The sequence below is a fragment of the Nomia melanderi genome, chromosome 5 (genome assembly GCF_051020985.1).
Source record: "Nomia melanderi isolate GNS246 chromosome 5, iyNomMela1, whole genome shotgun sequence".
Taxonomy (NCBI): Eukaryota; Metazoa; Arthropoda; class Insecta; order Hymenoptera; family Halictidae; genus Nomia; species Nomia melanderi.
In genome coordinates, this window is record NC_135003.1 from 319,073 (window position 1) to 339,116 (window position 20,044).

Below are 20,044 nucleotides of genomic sequence, written 5' to 3' on the forward strand. Positions count from 1 at the left end.
TTGATGAACTCTTTTATTATAAAATCAAATATTTTCTAAAATTTATAAAACCGTATAGTATTATTTTATAGTATGTTATGTATTTTAACTGCAAAATCTTTCATGTATATAAACTGGAAACTTCTATATGATTAGTATTGATTGCTATGAAAGTATAAAGCTTACAACAAATGAAATTCATATACAGATAATTTTGGAATGGGATAAAGGTATATACGTACCAATGCCAGTTTCTGAGTTCGCTGTCACAGTAATTATTAAATAAACAAATTAAATAACTCATACATAAATGAGTCGATTAAAACATTCTAATTAACAATAATCTTACAACATGCTTTCTGGCAGTGGTGTTATAGATTCAATGAAAGTCATGTGGACATTATTATGTCAACAATGGATATATAAAATTCCATTTGTAATATTAATGCACATACAGTCAATACTATATAAGTAGAATAAGTAATATCCGAAGTTGTACAAATAAAATTATCTAAAATATTGCGTTAAACCTTAAAACTTGTAATTTAGAATACTTTCAAACTATGGAATAAATAACATTAAGTACAACTTCAGTAGCTGCTTCTGAATATGAACTAGATTTGTTACGGAACAGGTAATTTTGATATTTATATAAAATAATAATACACTACACAATTCTTATGCTACATTGAAGTCATAAAAATTCAATGATTCCACTGATAGCATAAAACATCTGACCTCATTGAATGTTATATAACCTGCAACATATAGAAAAAATAGTTGCTTTTGTCCACAAGATTTACCATAGTCCATAGAGATTGACATACATTATATAATATATTAATTAGATTAATTCATACATATATGTGATATATCGCGTTGAGCTAAGCATCAGTTCCTATATCCAAACTTCTAGAGTCTTGGTTAGAATCATGTTGACTTCCATTTTCAGAAGAAGCACTGCTAGATAAACCAGATTGATCTGAACTTTTCTTTACTTTGGGCTTGTATTCCGTAATAACGACAGTAACATTATTTACTGTCACTTCATTGGTTTGAGCTGTACTACGGTCTATATTTTTAAGACGAGGTGGATGCCTGCTTTTACGTCTTGGTTTGTCCAATTTGCGGTCTTTCTCTTTACCACTAGTAGCCGTGCTACCACCACCCCCACCTTCTTTTTTTCCTGGCTTTAACAGTGGTACATATTGTTGCTGTGCAACCTATATATGAAATGATTATATTATGCGAAAGAAAAGAAAATGAAATTGCAGTAATAGCAACAAAATTGTAACCTGCTGTGCCACAAGTTGGGGATTAATGCGGGGTTTCCGCGTAGAAGTTCCTTTACGGACGTCACACATGAGGCACTTAAATGCTTCTGCGGTATTTCTATACGTGCAGACACTGCAGTCCCAATAGTTTTCTTCCAAAACCTTCGCCTGACGTTTTCCACTTCCCGAATGGTTCATTGTTCATGAAAGTCAGTTGTAGAACACTGTACCTTCTCAAAAGAGAGTTTGCCTTCCTATACGTGCTTTCAGCCTCATTAAAAGTGATTTTATGAACACTGGGTACTTTACGACAATAAGATTGCTCCGAAAGAGCAAGAATAAAGATATGCAATAAAGTTAATCGAGAATTGTCTAAGACAATGGTCTTTGCATCAACTAAACAAGATAAACAGTTGTTGAATGTATTCATCTTTACTATATGGACTACTTATATTCCTTTGTTGTATCATTCTGATGTACATTTTTTAGGTTGTACCTAAAACAAACAAAAGGATAAATAAGTTAGGAAATTAATTAATAGCAGTAAGTTTATCATTTCATGAAAAAGATTATATAGTAACACATTTATAACAGTAATTAATCTAAATGCAAATAATTCATAATCATTTATTGTTCTTCATTGTTACTTAACATACTTGCGCGTGCGTAAACGTAGTATACAATGTATTATTTAAAAAAATTAAATCGATTTATTACAAAACTCGTTAATGGAAATAAAATTTATGCAAAACGTCAAATATTATATATCTACAAACTTACCGATTGAAAGTGCCAATTTATGGAACTTTTCTTTTATTAAGGGTTATCTATCTTTTTTTTCTTCTATAATATAAATTTTTACTTTTTCACTTGGAAAACTTGTTTTCTTATTGAATATCCATGGTAATGTACAACTTGAAACAAATTAATTCAGGAGAAATTAAATGTTTCTTGTAATGCAAAGGTTCCAAACATTCTTTTTCTTAATGAAACAGATGGAATTCCTGACTTGCATATAAAAGTAGCATTATTGCACATATACGACGTTCTCCTTGACAGTATTATCCGTATACTTTATACATATACACTATACACTCTGACACATTTACAGTCAGGATATTTTTTCGGTCTTTCGTGTCATCGTAAAATGATTGCTTTACACAGAAAAGCCAGTAAAAATCAACTAACTCGAAGATATTGACAAACAACCCACAGCGCTGTTCCTCTATCGGTTGAACAGGGGAATGTTGAATGCGGACCAAAATACTGTTCGCTTTGGCAACATTGCACATACCAGTAATGTATCCTTTAATGGAAAGACCCTTCTTTATCCGTTATGAATGTATACACTTCATAATAGTTAAAATACTTTAATATACTACAAATCGTTAAGTAACTCTATCGAATAAAATAATAATTTAGGAAAAAATAAATTGTTATGTCTGTAAGTAAACGATAATTGTTAAATTAAGTTTATTTAAAATTTATAATAAATAGTTGATATTAAAAAAAATATTTATATAAAAAATGAGTACTTACTTTAACGTAGTTTTGTAAGAATTGTATGTACAATTTTTCATTATCTTTTAATTTATTAATACATTAATAAAAAAATTTTAGAAAGTGAAGGCCTCTGGTTAAGTTTCACACATTCCTGAAACTTTTGAAAGGTTTGAATTAAATCATACGGTAGATGTCACAGTACCGAATACCGTGTCTGATAATTCCGACTGCTAAGTGGGTATTTTTTTTCTTTTATTAAGTTTGATAAAAAAATACTCAACATATGTAAATGTAATTACGTAGGAAAATAACAGTTTGTTATCTCAAATTGGACTAGGTGGTATGGTATGTTGTATAATTCTTTTCTAGAATTGACATTTACTTCAAAAATAATTTTCAGGTTAATAAATATAAACAATAATATTAGTCATTATTATTTCACTGCATAAAAAACTGTTAATAGGGTTCTGTTTCTGCTTTAACTTTGTAAGAAATATGGCATAGTATATTAAATACACGTAAACATATTTAACACAGATTTTGATATGTTAGGATATATCAGATGGAATGGATAAATCATGGAATCATCCATGGACCACAGAGGAAATGAGAAAGAAAAGAAGAGAATGGAGTTTGGCAGGTGATGCAGGACTTCTTAAACATCTCCAACAATTTTCTGAAGTATGAGCTGTATCTATTATATATTTATTTATAAGTAAACTATGAAATATATAGGTACAAAATTAATGTTGACATTGTTTTTTAAGAACTTAGTATCAAAAGCAAATAAAACTGATGAAGCATTGAATTCTTTAACAACTCAACTGAATGAAGCAGCAATACTTATAGATAATGTGACAAATACGTCTCTTGCTTTGGCTAATACCCAATTTATCGAAAGTCGTGTGCAAGAAGATGATATAGTGATTGAGAAGAAGGAAACTGTGATTCAGGTAAATAAAGGGGTAATTATTTACATCAGCAATTTCTGACCAATTTATGTGACCTTGAAGTACATTGTCAAGGTCGTCATTCTGAACAACTTTTCCCTATATACATTATGGCTGTTCTGCGTTCGTTTTCCAAATATTTGTAAAATATATATCTGAGAATGGAGAGTTAGACTTTCAAGACTATAGTAATAGTAATAAGTCTTGTTTGTGAGTGTTACAAGTGTAACATTGACTGAGTATTTTTCTCGCCTGAACCAATAAACTCTGAATGCAATAAAAAAATTAGTGATGAGACTCAAATGTCTCTTATTGAAGATTACATTATCGAATACGTGGTTACAAATCGAAAAGACATTGGAATCAATGAAGCACACTCCTTTTAAATCCAGTAAAAAATTTTTATAAATATCTGTAGGAAAAAGATGTTTAAAATCAAGTCCGCAATCACATATTTCAAAGTCATCCAAATCGGTGAGGAATTGCTGATGTAAATAATCACCAATGAATTCATGATTCACATTTGATTAAAGTGGTGGTTGATTTGTAGGAATCTAAGAATGAAGATTTAGCAACTGCGGATTTAATAGCCACTGTAAGTGAAAGTATAAGGGAAGGTTTAGACATAATGGACTCAAAGTACAAGAAAACGGAGTTTGTTGATAGTGATAGCGAAGAAGAAAATAATGGAGTAGTATTAAGGTAAACAATTTTGATTAGCAATTATTTTTATTAAATCTACTTTGTATTAGTTTACAATTGAATTTTAGTGTTGTATTGGGGCCAAATGATCCATACCAAGATCGGCCCTTACCTTATGTCACCGGTTCTGAACAGTGGAAAAATTCGAGTAAAATCGGTCTAGAAAGCAGTAGTAGCAGTGAATCAGAACAAGTAGACGAAGAAGATGAAGAGGACGAAGACGAAGACGAAGAAGAAGAAGAAGAAGAATCAGAAAGTGATGATGATCAAACAGGACTTGGGGGTTATAATATTGATACTGGTTCAAAATCGGAAATGTTAATTGGGTCAGATTATAGTAAAAGAAGTGATATATCATATATGGAAAATGATAAACTCGATGTAATTAGTCATAATAATGTGCATTCTGTTTCTGAATCAATTACACCTAATGATAATACACCAAAGGTTTGTATATGTTGCACACTGTTTATTGTCCTTTTTCGTTTTATATTATATATCTTAGTATTAGATAAATGTGACATATTATTCAGGTACCATTACCGAACAATTTGACACCAAATTTTGCAGAAGAATTAGCCAAGCGATTAGGTACAGTTAGGCAGACTGAAAAACCAGCCATTGTAGATGAAAAAAGTGAAGCGTCGATAAATCGTTTTAAAGGTATTTACTTGAATTTGATAACTGTATTATTTATGTATATGAACTGTTATCGTATATTTTAGATGATTTATTTACACCAGATGGCGATGAAAATGTCTTAAACGATAAATCGAAAAATGTATTTAGTGGAAATGCAATCCCCAATGACCAAACTTCTGGAAGTTTATGGAAAGGCAAACCTATTAAGCCATATGAAAATAATATTATACCTGCTAGTATCGATGTACCGCCTCCGATTAGTACAGTTTGTAAGTTTGTTTTAATTTTAATTATTTTTAATGTCTAAAATTACATTTAATGACGTAGTTAAATAAAATTTTGTATTTTCAGCTACAAAACCAAAATCTGCTATCGATGATCTTTTTGCCGATGCAGATTCTGAAGATTCCGATGATATTTTCTCTTCAAAAAATACGGTTAAAACAATCACAAAAAACAAGCATCCAAGTAATAGCAATGTAAACACAGAAACTGCTAAGAAGAAATACTTGGATATTGTAGCACCATCGGTTACTGATAAGCGGGCGACAAGTACACCAGAAAATAACGTAAAAGATAATTTATTTGTCGATGACGATGACGACGATCTATTTGGTTCTTCTAAGAATCCTACGATAGATAAAAAAGTAAAATTCAAATGTGTAATATTAATTTTAATCAGATGTTTAAGTACAAGGGTAATGAAATTAAAAAAAGCTGTTAATCGTTTCAGAAACCTATGGGTGAAGTGTCAATACTTGGTGACATTATAACTTCAGATATGAAGAATAAATTATCGAATAGAATAATGCGAACTCAATCATCCGAATCTTCAGGTAGTGACACACCACCAAAGCATGAAGGCAGTCAAAAGTTCAGTCGAGATGATTCATGGAATACTATCTCTAAAATCTCAAATGATAATAATGTCGATGACTGGAGTCCTATTGTGATGGGAGTAAATAATGCAGAAAATTTGGCTGCTCCTTATGAAAGCAGTAACAGCAGCGGGATATCGATCAACCCACCAAGTGTTAATAATACAAAAGCTTCGAGTATAGGGTAAGTTTCAATATAATTCTTATTCCAACAAATTCTATCTTACAACTTCTTTGTTCTATGTCGCTACTAATCACTTTGCTTTATGTAAGGTTTTTTATGTCAAAAATGTTAATGGATCATCATCAACAGTTGCATGAAATGTTTTATCCTCTTCTTTCTAATTTCTTGAAATGAAACGAAAGATAAGTTCATTATAGAAGGTCTTATAAAGTCTTATAAAGAATAGCCCAATCAAGTGATTGATAATGTTATCTTTTCAATTTGAAGATATATAAAGAAATTATTTGTCCATCAAATATTCTATTTAGAGCTGGAGATCGTACAATGGACGCAATTCATTTGTCAGTGTAAGTGACAAAAACAATCCACTGGCAATTATTTTTTTTAAGGAGACAACAAATTCGTACTCTTATAAATAAGTAATATTCTTTAAAACAAGTTCACTGACCTATAGATTCGACGTTTATTGGCCTGAACATCCGAAAGAAAATTGAATTAAATAGCATATAGTTTCGTACTTGAACAAAATATTCACGTTTGAAGGTCTTTGAGGAGAAAGCTACGCATATAAATAATTGCTTCTCCTTAGTTATGGTAGAATAAACCGAATGGGAACACTTTATGTGATTCACCTTCTGCATATAGAATTTTCGAAATGCAAATTTTGCGTTCACAAATTACTGATAAACGTTACAGTCGTCTTAGTGTTTCTCTCTTACGAGAACAAGTACGCGTGCTAAATACTTAAAATGTCATTGAATTGATTATCCAAACATTAGTCATCCTCCATTACGTTGCAGTGATTGTATAGAATAGACAGAAGCTTCAAGGCGAGCTCTTTCAGTTCCCGAGTATCTCATCTGGTATCGCTGTTCCGCGCGTGTTCAGTTTATCGCCGCTTCTATTTTAATTACGTCTGTTTCCTTATCGCACGCTACTGAGTAAGTCGAACATTGTTTTTAATTTGGCATGTGAATTTATTTCTTTAAACATTATTTCGTAAATCATTTCGTAAATCATTTGTAAATACAATTCAGTTATTTTCTTTGAACGTCCATCGTCATCTGCCAACGTCTATTTCAATCCGCACAAATCGGCCCCGGACAACATTCTGGATAAGGCTTTCCCGCGTCCATTTCACGGTACCCAGTTTCCTTTCCCTCTGCACATCGGTATTCCGCGCATCTGGAACGTTTTAATGGATTTTACGATATCGATGATTTGGTTCAATGTAGTAGCGCGTTATTTCCTCTGTTCATTTATAACGAATGACATTTACGGATGCATCAGAGAGGTAATCAGAGACGAACGAAAACTTCTAAGGAATATTTTTACATTATTTCTTCGAATGCATTGCAATTCAAGTAAACTTCGTTATGAATCTTTCTATATCCTGTGAATATGCACTGATAGTAGAATAGTAGAATTGCATGTAATTCAATCAGTTCAGTAGGAAAATCAGACATAATGTATGAAAACGGTGAAAAATCATATGTGTTATTCAAACTGAATGTTACTTTCATTTATTTAATTCATATAACTTACGCGAGTCCGCTCACACTTCCATCGGAATTGCATGTGTATTGATTACAATCCTTTGTATACTTTTCGCCAGCCTTAAGGTCTTGACCCATGAAATTGCAGTTTGCTGTTCATTACAAATTTAAATATATGTACAGAGCGGTTCAATTATCGTTTTTAAAAATGAATAATTACACTTAAAAACTTGAATTCAAAATATAAGAATAAAAACTAATTTATGTTAATGCATCTCCAACTAAAATTTGTGGTCAGGTTTTATACATTTGTTAACAAATACAATTGTGCCATTGAGTAATTCACACTATTATTTGAAAAGGCTGGTCAAGTAAGAAAATGTTCGAGAACAAATTCTTTGCTCCAAACAGAAAGTTGAACGTATGAAAGGAAATTTGGAAATAGAAAATTTTTGTTTTTATTACTTGTTAAAAAACGAATTCTTTGCTATTCATTAAAATAATTTTCAATCAAAACTGTTTAGTAGGACTTGATTTTCTTGACTTGATAATCATTTGATGGGTATAACTTTTATGTTATAAAATGGGTATAACTTTTGAGACTCTGTAATGTCATACCATTAAAATATATAATGCTTTGCAATTGATTTATCTGTAAATCGAAATATCGAAGAATCACATACCGTGAGCTTCACGTAACACTAAACACATTGCCACTAAGACCGTGCAGAAAATAATGTTCCTCATGTTGCTGCTTTTGTTCGAGTATCTGATTTCGTTCACCAATCGGAGATCACTAATTCTTTCCTTATATCCCGGGTTTTCTTTTATACCTCTGCTTCTGCTACTTATCTATGCTGACCTTTACGTAACCCTCCACGACTTCATTTATACGAAGACTATTTTCGTACATACAATTATTGTGTTTAAACGATTATTTATTAGGGAAACATTCTTTAATTATATCTTAGAACGAAATTTGCCATTTTATCGTACATGCATTTCGGAAACAAAATATTATAGATTGAAGATTGCTCGAAACTTATGAAAGGCCGTATATATTTTCGATTTTAAATATAAAGATGACGTAGGATTCCGGTTTTGCTAAATGTTTGCACCAAACAAACATATTTTCTTTGCACCAGCATTGCTACTATATCTTAAGATACTACATACTCGAGGAAATCTTTTCATTGCTTCACCTGATAAAATTTCTAAAATGTTACATTTCTGTAATTTATAATAATAATAATAATAATAATAATAATAATATTTTTTACTGTCTTTTTTTCTTTTTGTATGTAAAATACGCGGAAATGTGTGGAATACACACAACATTGGAAAAAAGTTAATATAATCGACGCACTCGAATTTCAACGTTTTCACTTACTTTTCAGTTTTATCGGTAACGTCGCGTAAATATAAGTGTGTAAATAAAAAAGATACTTTTCTGTCACAGATATTGATACATTTTTATCAATTCATAAATCATAATTATATTTTCCACCTTAATTCTTCTGTAAATTGATTGTGGCTTTCGAATTGCTCGAAAATCAATTTAAAGAAATTCCACGATATTAAAACATGTTGTATTTTCGAGTTACACGTTCAAGAATTCCAATGTAGTACACGCCATGCGCCAGGTTTTCTTATCTCTATACCCCAAATTTCGAATTTCTTCCATTATCGTTCAAAGTTCGCCCCGTAACGTGACGAAGAAGTTCGATTACTGCATTCGATCGAGGTTAAATTCATCGATAATTGTTTTCCAAAGGAAACGAAGCTAGAAATGGAGCGTATCCGCGATTAACAATTGACCACGAAAAACTTTCCAGTGTACCCATTCGATGAAAGAACCAATAAGCTTCTCCCCGAATCTTTGAGGCTTTTTCCGTGAATTCGGTATCTGCGATTGTTTTCAGCCCAGACTTTCAGCCGTTGCTGACGTCGACGCGCTTGAAATCGGAAGAGATTTACCGTGAGAACATCGCGAACGACAGCCTCTTTGCCAGTAATTCGGTCACTTCAAATCCGAACGCGGCTGGCAATCAGCCTCAAGAGGAGGTGCCCGGCGAACCAGCCTCTTCGACGCAAGAGAACGACGTATTTGAGAACGACGAGGAACTGTTCAGCCCGCCACCGTTGCCGAAACTCGACTCGAAGCCGCCGAAATCAAAGGTTTCGTTTCTGTTCGACGATTCCGATTCTGGGGACGAGCTGTTCTCGACCACCAGTTCGGGCTCCAGGTCACAGAAGAGCACCGATTTCTTGACCGCGGTGCCCCAGTATTCGGACAAGGCCAAGGCTACGCAACGAAGAGGTCTTTTCGACGAGGACATCGACATATTCGGCAACAAAGACTCGCCGGATGTTGATATCTTCGGCATAGCGTCGAAAGCGGCGAAAGAGGAGAGCGGCGCGCCAGCTAAAAAGCTGTCTGCCACGCCGAAAAAGATCAGTCTGTTCGACGATGCTGAAGATATGGACGACGGTGATCTGTTCTCCGCGAAACCGATCAAGAGCGACGGTAAAACCGAATCGAAATTGTTCGACGAAGACGACGGTGATTTGTTTTCAGTTAAGAAAGCAATCGACAGGGACCAAGCGAACGCTGGCATTAAGCAACCTTTACAAGCGCCTCCGATTGAGAAAGAGAATGTCGAGCAAATGTCCACGCGGAAAACGGAAAGGAAGCTCGATGATATTTTGTCCGGAAATGGATTTTTCTCCGCCGCTGTCGGCTCTCACGGATTGATCTTTGAGGACGACGATTACGATGATTTGTTCAGCAGCAAGATCGTGACCAAAGATACCAACGAGGCGTCTGCGCCAGATAACAAAGACGATACGAAAACGTTACCCGCGATGGCGAGTAAAGTTGCGAGCGAAGTTCCGAATCAAGTTGCTAGCTTCGAAAACGCCGCGAAACTAAATCTCATTGATACCAGTGGAGTGGAGCGAAGCACTGAGAAAGAGGATTTTCCGGTGACATCTAACGCTGCAGAGATTTCGGAGGTTGAACCTAAGAGGAGCCCGCCGAGATCGTTAGATATTCATGTGACTATGTCGTCGTCGCCGCCCGAGGAAAATAGTCAGTCTGCTAGACGAACAGTTTCCGGAAAAATAAAGAATTTAATGGGAAAAATGGGTGACTTGAAAATACTCTCCCCAATGGACACACCACCGCTTTGGAGGAGGAGCGAGGAAAGGACGGACGAAGAGGATAGCGTCGCGGGTAGAGACAGCGACGACGGCGGATGTGTTAGTACGCAAGGCCATAGTTCGCCACCCAGCGTGTCTGGTAATGTTCATACATTAAGTGTTGCGTATATTATATTTTTATACGATCATTTAATTATGTATGTAATATTTTAATTAACTTAATTAGAATAATGCGTACAGTAATCACAAAATTCCTGGCGAATGAAAAGACGGTAAATTGAATTAAGCGCTTTATTTGTCAATATTTGCCACATCTGAATTAATATGATTACTTGATAAGATAGGTTTCAATAAGTTTACACTCAAGAAAATAATTCATTAAGCTCTGTACGATTCAACGTGAATTTTAAAGCAATCTGACAAAGTAAGAAATTAATTTTCTGTACTGTACAAATTATTCTGCCTTTTAAAATATTACATTATGTGGAAAGTATCAAGTTATCTCGGAAAACGTGCTCAAATCATTCCTTTTGGAATTATTAATTAAAAGAACGGTTTTAAGCTTTTTCTATCATACATCTGCTGGGTAAAATGTTAATTTTGAATATTTCATTGCAGAAGACAGCACTGCTCAGAAACAGTCTCTTCAGTCAACGGTTTCAGGTGAAAGTAACGTAGAAAGTGCAATCAGCTTCGATGAGCCTGCTCAAGTGGAAACGTTGTCTACTGCTGCCTCAAAGGTAATCGTTGAAATAATTCTAAAAATAGAATGACTTTTTCTCGATTTCTAATTTGCGTATAATATTATAGACACGGGTTCGAATTCAAGCAAAACGCAGGCCTCAAAGTAGGCATGCTCGGAAATCTGCTTTGAGACAAAGCGGTATCGATTTCGATACTGTAGATGCCTCAGGGAATAATTCTCAAGATGAAAGTCATGTTAATAAATTACCAAGTACTCTTATTAAAGAGCCGTCGAACTTTACGAATGCGAATGTACCACAAATAACGAGCTCCGATCGTTTGGTCCCATCGAGCAACGACAATCTTCATCGGTTAGTCGATCCCAACATGTCTTTAGCTGCGGACGAAAAATCCGAGCTCGGTAGCATTAGCAAGGAAAGTTCAATGAGCGCCAACAAGAACACTTTGTTATCTCCATCCACCGACGAGGAAGATTTGTTCGATGTACCTCCCGATTTACCGGAAGATCCGCAAAAAGAAGACACTCTATTCGGTAGAGGACCAATCCTTTCTCCGGTCGATAGAGTCCTTTCTGAGAAGCCAGTTCCTGTTTTCAAGCCCTTAAAAGATACTCACATTAAAACAATAGATCACGCAGAAGTAGTTCCAGAGAAAAAAGTGTCTGTAGATCATGGTAGCAAATTGGCTGAAGCTGATAAAGATCTTGATACAAAAGTTGCGGTTCCTTGTTCGAATGAAAAGGAAGTCGAACGCGACAACGTTGAATCAAAGGAGGAATCGAAAGAAATGATAGATCCGTTAAGAGACAGCAGTCATGATCCTCTAAAGGATCCCAGTCAGTTGTTCGCTTTCGTCACGAAAACACCATCCCCGGAGAAAGGCAAGAATTTGTTGTTCTCCGAGGACGATAGTCTCTTCTCCACCAGCACTAAGAGGCCGTCCGATGACCAAACAGCTAAGAAACAGATGTTGGATTTGTTCGCGGACGACACGGAAGGGGATTTGTTCTCGTCTACTTTGTCCAAGCCGGTGAAGAAACCTCTGAAAGACACAATGATTAGCTTGTTCGACGATGATGGCCAGGATGACGAGGACGATAGTTTGTTTGAACCTGTTGTAAAGAAATTGTCCGGGAAAGCTGAACCCGAGAAGAAACAAGAGAATCGGAAGAATATTGGTCTGTTCGATGACGGTGACGACGATACCATTCTATTCTCCGAACAATCTGAGCATACTCGAAAGTCTGACACCGGTAGTGTTCAAGAGCCACCAAACAAAAAAGAAATTTTCGCTAATATCACCGAATCTGTGAAAACTTCACATATCACAGATATTTTTGCCGAACAGTCGAGCGGTGAAGATGACATTTTTGCTTCGAAGATTGCATCAAAAAAGGTCGTAGCGTCGAAGTTTCTATTTTCTTCCGACGACGATGACGACGACGCTGGTAATATATTTAGGAAAAAATCTTCGACCAGCGAATCACGAACAAAACCAATTGAAACGCGATCGACTGCTGTAAAGAAATCGGTTACGAGGGATCTGAAGAAAACGGCTGAGAAAATTAGCGAGGATCCTTTAAGTATTTTACAAGATGACTAAACGTCGTTACTTTGAAATACGTATCAAAGAAATTATATATTTTATTTATGCTCGCCCTTCAATATTTCCTTGTACTGAAGTGATTTTAAGTTATAGCGTATTAAAGTCCAGTATGAAAAATGAATTAGATTCTCTGTTAATGAAGAGGATAACTGAAAGGCGAATATATAAATTCTGTATAAATTATTGAACAAAAAAAGAACGCTGTGCGTTACAAAAATGGGCACTGTGCAAAGATAATATGAATTTAATTGTATGTTTGATTCTATTCCATTTCTATACAGAGAAAATTCTAAAATACATTATAATTTGTAATATATGCGAACAAAGATATTTTACCGTATTTTTCCATAAATATTTTTTCAAACAGAAATTTGGAGGATATCAAGTCCTGATAGGCGAATCTTTTTTCAATGTCGAGAACAACGAACAACAGAATATTACATGGATAAGATAGATTGATTTGTTGTCACCAATTTGTAATATTAAATCATTTTGCACAACCAGTTTGCAGGCAGTGCTTTACAAAATAGATGTTATATATATATATATTTTTTTTTTGTTTATAATATATGTCATTCCATGATGTATTGTATATATTGTAGCCTCCTTACAAAAATGTGTATCAGTACAAATAAATTGGTAGATGCAATCTTATATAATACATTGTATATGTGTTAATTTCTCATTACGCCATTTCTAACCAAATTGTATTTTTATATAACCGAATTTCAATGAAATAACATGACGTCATTCTTTACTGAAATCATTTAGGTAAAATTATTCACGTAATCATTTCACATGCGTAGGTTTTAATTATGCATACCGTGACTTAATTGAGTAAAGATACCGAAAGGTTAAATACTCCTGTGATTTCAAAAACAGTGCATAAGAGCATAGTCATTACTTCATACTATGTTATATAATTAAGTATTAAATGAAACTAATAAAATTATATAATATATAACAAATAAAATAATTAAATTAAGTAATAATTAATAAGTAAGATATGAACTTTCGTTTCTTAGTACAGGAAGATTTAATTATTAATAATATTTGACTAATTGATTAATTTGATAATTTAGAGAAGTACTGATAAATAGTAAATGTCGATACTTTTTGATAATAAATTTTAAAATATGCAAATATTTCGATAAAAAAAATTTAATAAAATATAATAATTAACGTTACTATAAAAATTAAAATTTTTTTATTGGTAGATCTATTAAATTTTTGTTAAGAATACCATTGAATATTTTTATATGAAAACAATATAAATCACAAGCTGGTGTATAAATTTCGAAAATTTCATATTTCAAGAATTTATTTTATTGAATTATACTTTTTTTATATTTTCTTTTGTAGATTTATTTATAGATTACAGATTCATATTTATAAGTAAAAATTAATTAACTTAAAATTGTCCACACTGTGAGGTATTTCCAACCATTCTGAACACCATGAGGGCTCGATCTTTTCTTCGAAGAAGCAACATCCCACCGCAGGGAATAATAAGCAGTCGTTGTACCGTGTGGTATAACATTGTTGTACTATGTTAGTACTATGTTATACAACACAGAAATATTTTATTTTCTCGATTGAAAATAAAATTTGTATTACTTTCTGTGGTAATTACTCTGCAAAAATCGAATGATAAGTTAGATTTTATTTCGGACAGCTTCCAAAATAAATTGAAAAATATCTGTAACAATTTTCGTACAGCGAGTCTCCTAGTCATCTTAAACGTTGTTAAATATGTAGAATCATTGTTTAAAAAGAAAAGGTTGTGTAATTTTTATAACGAACGCACAAATAATTAAAAAATTTGTAATGTAAATAAAATAATTAAAGTAATTGAAACATTCGCATTTAGTGAATGAAATTGCGCACTAATTGTTAGAACGTGAATTATACATTATACGATGTCATATGATTATTTACATTTGTCGTATATTTATATATCCACAGGTTTAGATGTACGTATATGACATACGTTTAAAAGAAGAGACTCTGTAATTCAGTTCTACTAACCTAAAGGCTTATGATAATTATGATAAAGAGGTAGTCGCTTGTTGCGCGACATATGGGTTTACGATCAAGGAAATGAAAATCTTTTAAATAGTGTTGTTTCGAATCGGAGCAGTTCGCAGTAAAAGTTCACTCATCGTTGTATTCGCATCGAACGTATCATTTTCCTAGTCAGTTCAATCCAGGTAAGTGATGACAGATTTAAACTTTCCTGTGTGGAATACTTCTTCCTTTTCTTTCGCATTATTTGACTGTTTCTTCGAATTTTGATAAATTCGCGCGTATTCAAAATTCTATTTGAATTTTACAATGGTAACCGATAAGATTATCGGAAATTATACAAGTGAAATTAAATATCGCATAAATGCATGCCATTTTGCGTTATAAATTAATTTACAAGGTAATTTATTCGAAACAATATTTAAAGAAACTTCTAAAAAGTTTTCCTTTTTAAATATTTATTACATTCCTGTTATCGTTCATTGTTTCACGCCGCTCTAAATCTTATTTATACTAATCCTTGAATAAATAAGGATTTCCACATAATACAAATAATTCTTTTATACATTCCGTAATTGATAAGCTGCTAGTTTTTAAGTGTCCTGTTATTCGGATCGAATATTTTTAACCGATTTTAAGTAGTTCCTATTTTCACGCAAGCACGCAAAGATTAATGGATTATTATATTAACCTCAGAGAGAAGATGACATCAGACAGAAGTGACACGTATATGAATAATACATTGGATCCACCTGAATCGGAAATGCGGAAGTCCGATGCAAAAAGCGAGATCGCCGAATTTTACACTGGCACGAACATTTTGATAACAGGAGGGACAGGTTTTTTGGGGACATTACTCATCGAGAAATTACTGAGGTTATTCTTTTTAACAATGCATATAATAATTCTTTTTAACAATATAGCTGCGTATTTAATAATACAAAAACTTAAACTTAATAGCTTTCGTATTTTGATGTTAGATCAAACCGATTTATTTATCCTGATAAAGTTACCGAACATGTTGCGCAAAGATCAATATTTTTTTTCAACGGAAGAAGATTGAAATTCAGCATGATCTTCGTTGGGCATGTTCACCGGTTAACCACTTCTGATGTCCGTCGACTATAGTCGACGGTAGTACCGAATTAATTCGTTCATGGCAATGAACAGATATTACATGAACAGAATCTATATTATCGATTTTTGCACAAAAAATGATATGCAAAGAATTGATAAAATGACTTTGCGTTTTATTAAAATGTTTGATTAATCAGATCGGTAACATTGCTTACTGGTTTATATAACGAACGTTATGTGCATACACATACTATTATATACTATATATCAACTTGTAACGACTTTTTAGTATACTGACAATGAAATCAAATAATGATGCGTATATTCATTAAACGCAGTTAACTGGTTAAAATTAATAATAATGTGACATCAATCGCCGGTTCAAAAGGTACATCCGGTCTCTTACATCCACTATTGTGTTTACCATTAGAGTGAACCAGATATTTACTTTCCTATGAGAAAAAATAAGAAAGAACAATGGATCTAATTTTTGATAATAATGCATCAAATTTATTTCGTAATATTATATTATTCGTGTCATCCTTGCGCGTAGTAAATATCCATTCTAAATAATTTTTAATTTATCCTCAGTTATCATTTTATTATAATTTGATTTCTAATAATATTTAATTTATTTATTTTACTTAACACATTGATCGTTCGACAATTTTGCGAAACGAAATATACAATATCATTGCTTTATGTTACATTTTTTATAACAGAAGAAAGTATTCAAATAATTAACATTGAGCTGAATGAATTGCAGTTATTTAAATTGGATGGAGGTCACCGGTGACTCTCACGGCATTTAACGTGTTAAACTAATAACAATTAAATAAAAATTTAATCTAAGTAAAATAAATCATATAATTAAATATTATTATGCAAAGAGAATTCGACATAAAATGAAAACCTATAAACGTATAAAATCTATATTGTGTAAGTACTTACAAAACAATAACAATTAGTAAATGAATATTTATTCGTAATATTGTTAATATTTACAGTAATTTATTTGCAATTGATATTGTCTATTTTCATGTCTTATTTTCTCTAACATATTTACAGATCTTGCCCGGGCATTACGACGATATACATGTTGATAAGACCGAAAAAAGGGAAAGCATCAAAAGATCGATTTGAAGAAATCTTTAATGATGTTGTATGTAATATCCAAAAACAAATATAAATAATAGTAATAAATATAATTGATTGGTAATAAATTTGTTTGTTACCGCAATCAGATATATGAAAGATTGAAGCAAGAACAGCCGAATTTCTTAAATAAGATAGTAATGATAGAGGGTGATGCAGCTAAAGAAGACTTTGGTTTAACACCAGAAACTAAAACCATGCTGACAAATACCAATATTATTTTTCACGTTGCGGCAACTGTTCGATTTAATGAGAAAATACGTTTGGCAGTGCATACCAATGTAAGAGTTACAAAAAATTTGTTAGTATGGGCGAAACAACTATCAAACATAAAGGTAAATAGGAAATTCCTTAAATATTAAAAAAAAAACAAATTATTATTAATAGTTGTCAAGACATAAACGAATCAATTAGTTTCTAATTAATTCATTCACAGGCATTTGTATATGTGTCAACTGCATTTTCAAATTGTACAAATGACACTGTCAAGGAAGAACATTCCAAATCTCTCATAGAAGTTGACAAGTTATTAACAGTGGTGGAATGTTTAGATGATGATAAACTTGAAGCAATTAATCCTGTGTAAGTATTTGCAATAAAAAAGATGTACAGTACAGATAGTTGACCTAAATTATAAATTTTCCATATCTGTAGATTGCGTGATACATGTCCCAACAATTATATCCTTACCAAACTGAGTGCAGAAAATGCAGTACTAAAATATGGAGACACATTTCCAACGTGTATAGTTCGACCTTCTATAGTCATAGCAACGTCTGATGAACCAATCAAGGGATGGATAAATAATGTATATGGAGCTACTGGTATACTTGTTGCCGCTGCTATTGGGTTACTGCATACGGTACATGCCTGTAAAGAAGATAAGGCAGAGATGATACCTGCGGATTATGTTATTTCTAATATTATTGCTGCTGCGTGGGATGTTGGAACTAGGTAAAAATTTAAAACTTGATGAAAAAAAAAATTTAACTTGATTATCATTTTGAAAGAGAAATTGAGTAATTATAAAAAAATGAAACTTTATAGTCAATTTAATAATTGGCTAGACTTAAAAATATATACTATACAGATAAAAAATAAAAAAAAAACCATAGTAATATTAGTACTGAGATAAAATATTATAAACTTATATTAAATTATATTATCTAATAGTAAAAAGTTTGAAAAAAATATAATTACTATGTTTTATACCAAATTTTAATGGTTTTACAGAAAATCTCTAACAAAATCAGAGCAAGAATTAGATCTATCCCCTGAAGAAAAGGTACCCATTTATAATATTGTATCAACATGTCAAAATCCAATTACTTGGAATAGGTTTATGAAACTGAATGAAAATTTTGGTTACGAGGTTCCTACTATAAAAATGTATTGGTATTATATGTTTATCTTCAACAGATATTTGCTTTTACATGAACTTTCAATTTTCTTTTTTCATATAGTACCAGCATTTATTGTAGATACACTTGCACGTCTCATTGGTCGTCCTCCTGTGTACGTATTTAATACATAATTGTATTATACACATTATATACATAATATATAACTATATTCATTATGAAATATTACATTCTTCAGATTATTAGATACCTACAAGAAAATACATAAAGCTATGGACGCGCTACAATTTTTCCTGGGAAGGCAATGGATATTTGAGAATGAAAACGTTGTAAAGCTTTGGAAAAAATTAAATTCTGTTGATCAGAAAACCTTTAACTTTAATATGGAGAATCTAGATTGGGAAATATATTTTTACCATTATATTAGAGGTGTCCGTTTTTATATACTGAAAGACACATTTGATACTATTAAGGAGGCTCGGATCAAACTTACGAGGTAACATTACTTGTTCAAAAATATTATGACTACTATCATAAATTCTACTTAATATTATCAAACAATTTATTATATTTTAGACTATTTATAGCGCATTACTCGATAATAATAGTGGTGTCGTTGTTGCTGCTATGGACTACTGTATCTTTCGTAAATTTCCTTTGGTCTTATTGTCCTTTATCGCATTAATGTCAATTTACAATTAATGACATTAATTCTTTCCTTCAAGCTGATCAATTATTTGAAATGTAACTACTTCTCCCCGCAATGTGTATTCCTCTTACTTAAAACATCCGTTTGCGAGTAATTACATCACAATCTTCTATACCTGCAAGTACGTGAATGTATTTCTTATTAGAATTAATAGATGTCGCCACAAGTCTATATTTTTGCGAATAAAATGTATCCATGAAAGATTTTCATATTTTGTTTTATTAAATTCTTTTTGACTACCAATAGATTAAAAACAAATTTTTTTTTGGTTTTTTTGGTTTGGTTTTCTAAGGTGCATTAGAAGATTGCATTTGAAATTTTGTTAATACGTTATATTTATTAGTGCACATTATTTATGAGCGTTAAGGAATTAGAAAATAATGTTAATAGAAAGTATTTAATATGTTAGATTAAATATCTAATACCTTTAAATTAATTTTCAACCGTAAAGCTGTTTATATTGAGAATCGAATGTTTGTCGTAACACTATAGCAATTGTATATCAGTACAGTTGAATTTGTGACATTTTCAAACAATCGCTTCGTACACCTATTATGCAGCGCCAATAAAAAAATCCTTATGATAATTCAGATATAGACATAAAATCTGGTTGTTAATTGGTTGTTTCTTAGCACTA

General features: G+C 32.3%; 4 protein-coding genes and 1 long non-coding RNA gene across 17 annotated transcripts; 2 read left to right on the top strand and 3 right to left on the bottom strand.

Annotated features, from left to right (window-relative positions):
• Positions 1-610: 610 nt before the first annotated feature.
• On the bottom strand, positions 611-2,513 carry RYBP (ring and YY1 binding protein). Of its 3 annotated transcripts, none has more exons than XR_004234537.2 (4): positions 2,034-2,513; positions 1,275-1,749; positions 807-1,202; positions 611-737 (listed from the first exon to the last, which is right to left on the bottom strand). XR_004234537.2 is itself a non-coding variant. In XM_031971656.2 (4 exons), exons 2-3 carry the CDS (start codon positions 1,449-1,451, stop codon positions 864-866), a joined length of 516 nt encoding a protein of 171 aa, XP_031827516.1. In that variant the 5' UTR covers positions 1,452-1,749; positions 2,034-2,513; the 3' UTR covers positions 611-737; positions 840-863. The 3 variants fall into 3 exon arrangements, 2 of the variants coding, with proteins under 2 accessions (XP_031827516.1, XP_031827514.1); XM_031971656.2 differs by having other exon boundaries at positions 840-1,202; XM_031971654.2 differs by having other exon boundaries at positions 611-1,202.
• Positions 2,514-2,588: 75 nt separating this feature from the next.
• Positions 2,589-13,741, top strand: nclb (PWP1 homolog no child left behind). 3 transcript variants are annotated; one of them, XM_076367660.1, is made up of 14 exons: positions 2,589-2,697; positions 2,874-2,990; positions 3,060-3,101; positions 3,309-3,437; positions 3,524-3,709; positions 4,257-4,408; positions 4,477-4,855; positions 4,942-5,071; positions 5,134-5,319; positions 5,402-5,697; positions 5,784-6,112; positions 9,531-10,909; positions 11,389-11,510; positions 11,581-13,741. In XM_076367660.1, exons 3-14 carry the CDS (start codon positions 3,099-3,101, stop codon positions 13,075-13,077), a joined length of 4,788 nt encoding a protein of 1,595 aa, XP_076223775.1. In that variant the 5' UTR covers positions 2,589-2,697; positions 2,874-2,990; positions 3,060-3,098; the 3' UTR covers positions 13,078-13,741. The 3 variants fall into 3 exon arrangements, with proteins under 3 accessions (XP_076223775.1, XP_031827496.1, XP_076223776.1); XM_031971636.2 differs by having other exon boundaries at positions 2,874-3,101; positions 5,152-5,319; XM_076367661.1 differs by lacking the exon at positions 3,060-3,101.
• On the bottom strand, positions 7,066-8,459 carry LOC116424781 (short spindle 7). Its single transcript, XM_031971657.2, has 3 exons — positions 8,292-8,459; positions 7,658-7,760; positions 7,066-7,297 (listed from the first exon to the last, which is right to left on the bottom strand). Exons 1-3 carry the CDS (start codon positions 8,353-8,355, stop codon positions 7,192-7,194), a joined length of 273 nt encoding a protein of 90 aa, XP_031827517.1. The 5' UTR covers positions 8,356-8,459; the 3' UTR covers positions 7,066-7,191.
• Positions 13,742-14,414: 673 nt separating the features above from the next.
• LOC143174520 (uncharacterized) lies at positions 14,415-19,444 on the bottom strand. 4 transcript variants are annotated; one of them, XR_012998600.1, is made up of 4 exons: positions 19,294-19,444; positions 18,028-18,207; positions 15,109-16,634; positions 14,415-14,714 (listed from the first exon to the last, which is right to left on the bottom strand). It is a non-coding gene; the product is annotated as an uncharacterized LOC143174520 (long non-coding RNA). The 4 variants fall into 4 exon arrangements; XR_012998599.1 differs by lacking the exon at positions 15,109-16,634 and having other exon boundaries at positions 14,433-14,714; XR_012998602.1 differs by lacking the exons at positions 14,415-14,714; positions 15,109-16,634 and adding an exon at positions 17,651-17,915.
• Positions 15,092-19,416, top strand: LOC116424751 (putative fatty acyl-CoA reductase CG5065). 6 transcript variants are annotated; one of them, XM_076367728.1, is made up of 9 exons: positions 15,092-15,290; positions 15,802-15,981; positions 17,251-17,344; positions 17,427-17,672; positions 17,774-17,919; positions 17,992-18,291; positions 18,571-18,726; positions 18,801-18,852; positions 18,937-19,109. In XM_076367728.1, exons 2-9 carry the CDS (start codon positions 15,809-15,811, stop codon positions 18,964-18,966), a joined length of 1,197 nt encoding a protein of 398 aa, XP_076223843.1. In that variant the 5' UTR covers positions 15,092-15,290; positions 15,802-15,808; the 3' UTR covers positions 18,967-19,109. The 6 variants fall into 6 exon arrangements, with proteins under 6 accessions (XP_076223843.1, XP_076223844.1, XP_076223845.1 ...); XM_076367729.1 differs by having other exon boundaries at positions 15,094-15,290; positions 18,819-18,852; XM_076367730.1 differs by having other exon boundaries at positions 15,097-15,290; positions 18,571-18,709; positions 18,937-19,005.
• Positions 19,445-20,044: the final 600 nt, after the last annotated feature.

Coding starts and splice junctions, on each gene's coding strand:
- RYBP (XM_031971656.2), bottom strand. CDS start 1,451: ATGAACCATTCGGGAAGTGGAAAACGTCAGGCGAAGGTTTTGGAAGAA. Junction 1,203..1,274: donor CCCAACTTGTGGCACAGCAG/GTTACAATTTTG, acceptor TTTCATATATAG/GTTGCACAGCAACAATATGT.
- nclb (XM_076367660.1), top strand. Junction 4,409..4,476: donor AATAATGGAGTAGTATTAAG/GTAAACAATTTT, acceptor ATTGAATTTTAG/TGTTGTATTGGGGCCAAATG. Junction 4,856..4,941: donor CTAATGATAATACACCAAAG/GTTTGTATATGT, acceptor CATATTATTCAG/GTACCATTACCGAACAATTT.
- LOC116424751 (XM_076367726.1), top strand. CDS start 15,809: ATGACATCAGACAGAAGTGACACGTATATGAATAATACATTGGATCCA. Junction 15,982..17,250: donor CTCATCGAGAAATTACTGAG/GTTATTCTTTTT, acceptor ACATATTTACAG/ATCTTGCCCGGGCATTACGA. Junction 17,345..17,426: donor AAGAAATCTTTAATGATGTT/GTATGTAATATC, acceptor TACCGCAATCAG/ATATATGAAAGATTGAAGCA.
- LOC116424781 (XM_031971657.2), bottom strand. CDS start 8,355: ATGAGGAACATTATTTTCTGCACGGTCTTAGTGGCAATGTGTTTAGTG. Junction 7,761..8,291: donor AGTGTTACGTGAAGCTCACG/GTATGTGATTCT, acceptor TGTAATGAACAG/CAAACTGCAATTTCATGGGT. Junction 7,298..7,657: donor GGAAGTGTGAGCGGACTCGC/GTAAGTTATATG, acceptor AAAACGTTCCAG/ATGCGCGGAATACCGATGTG.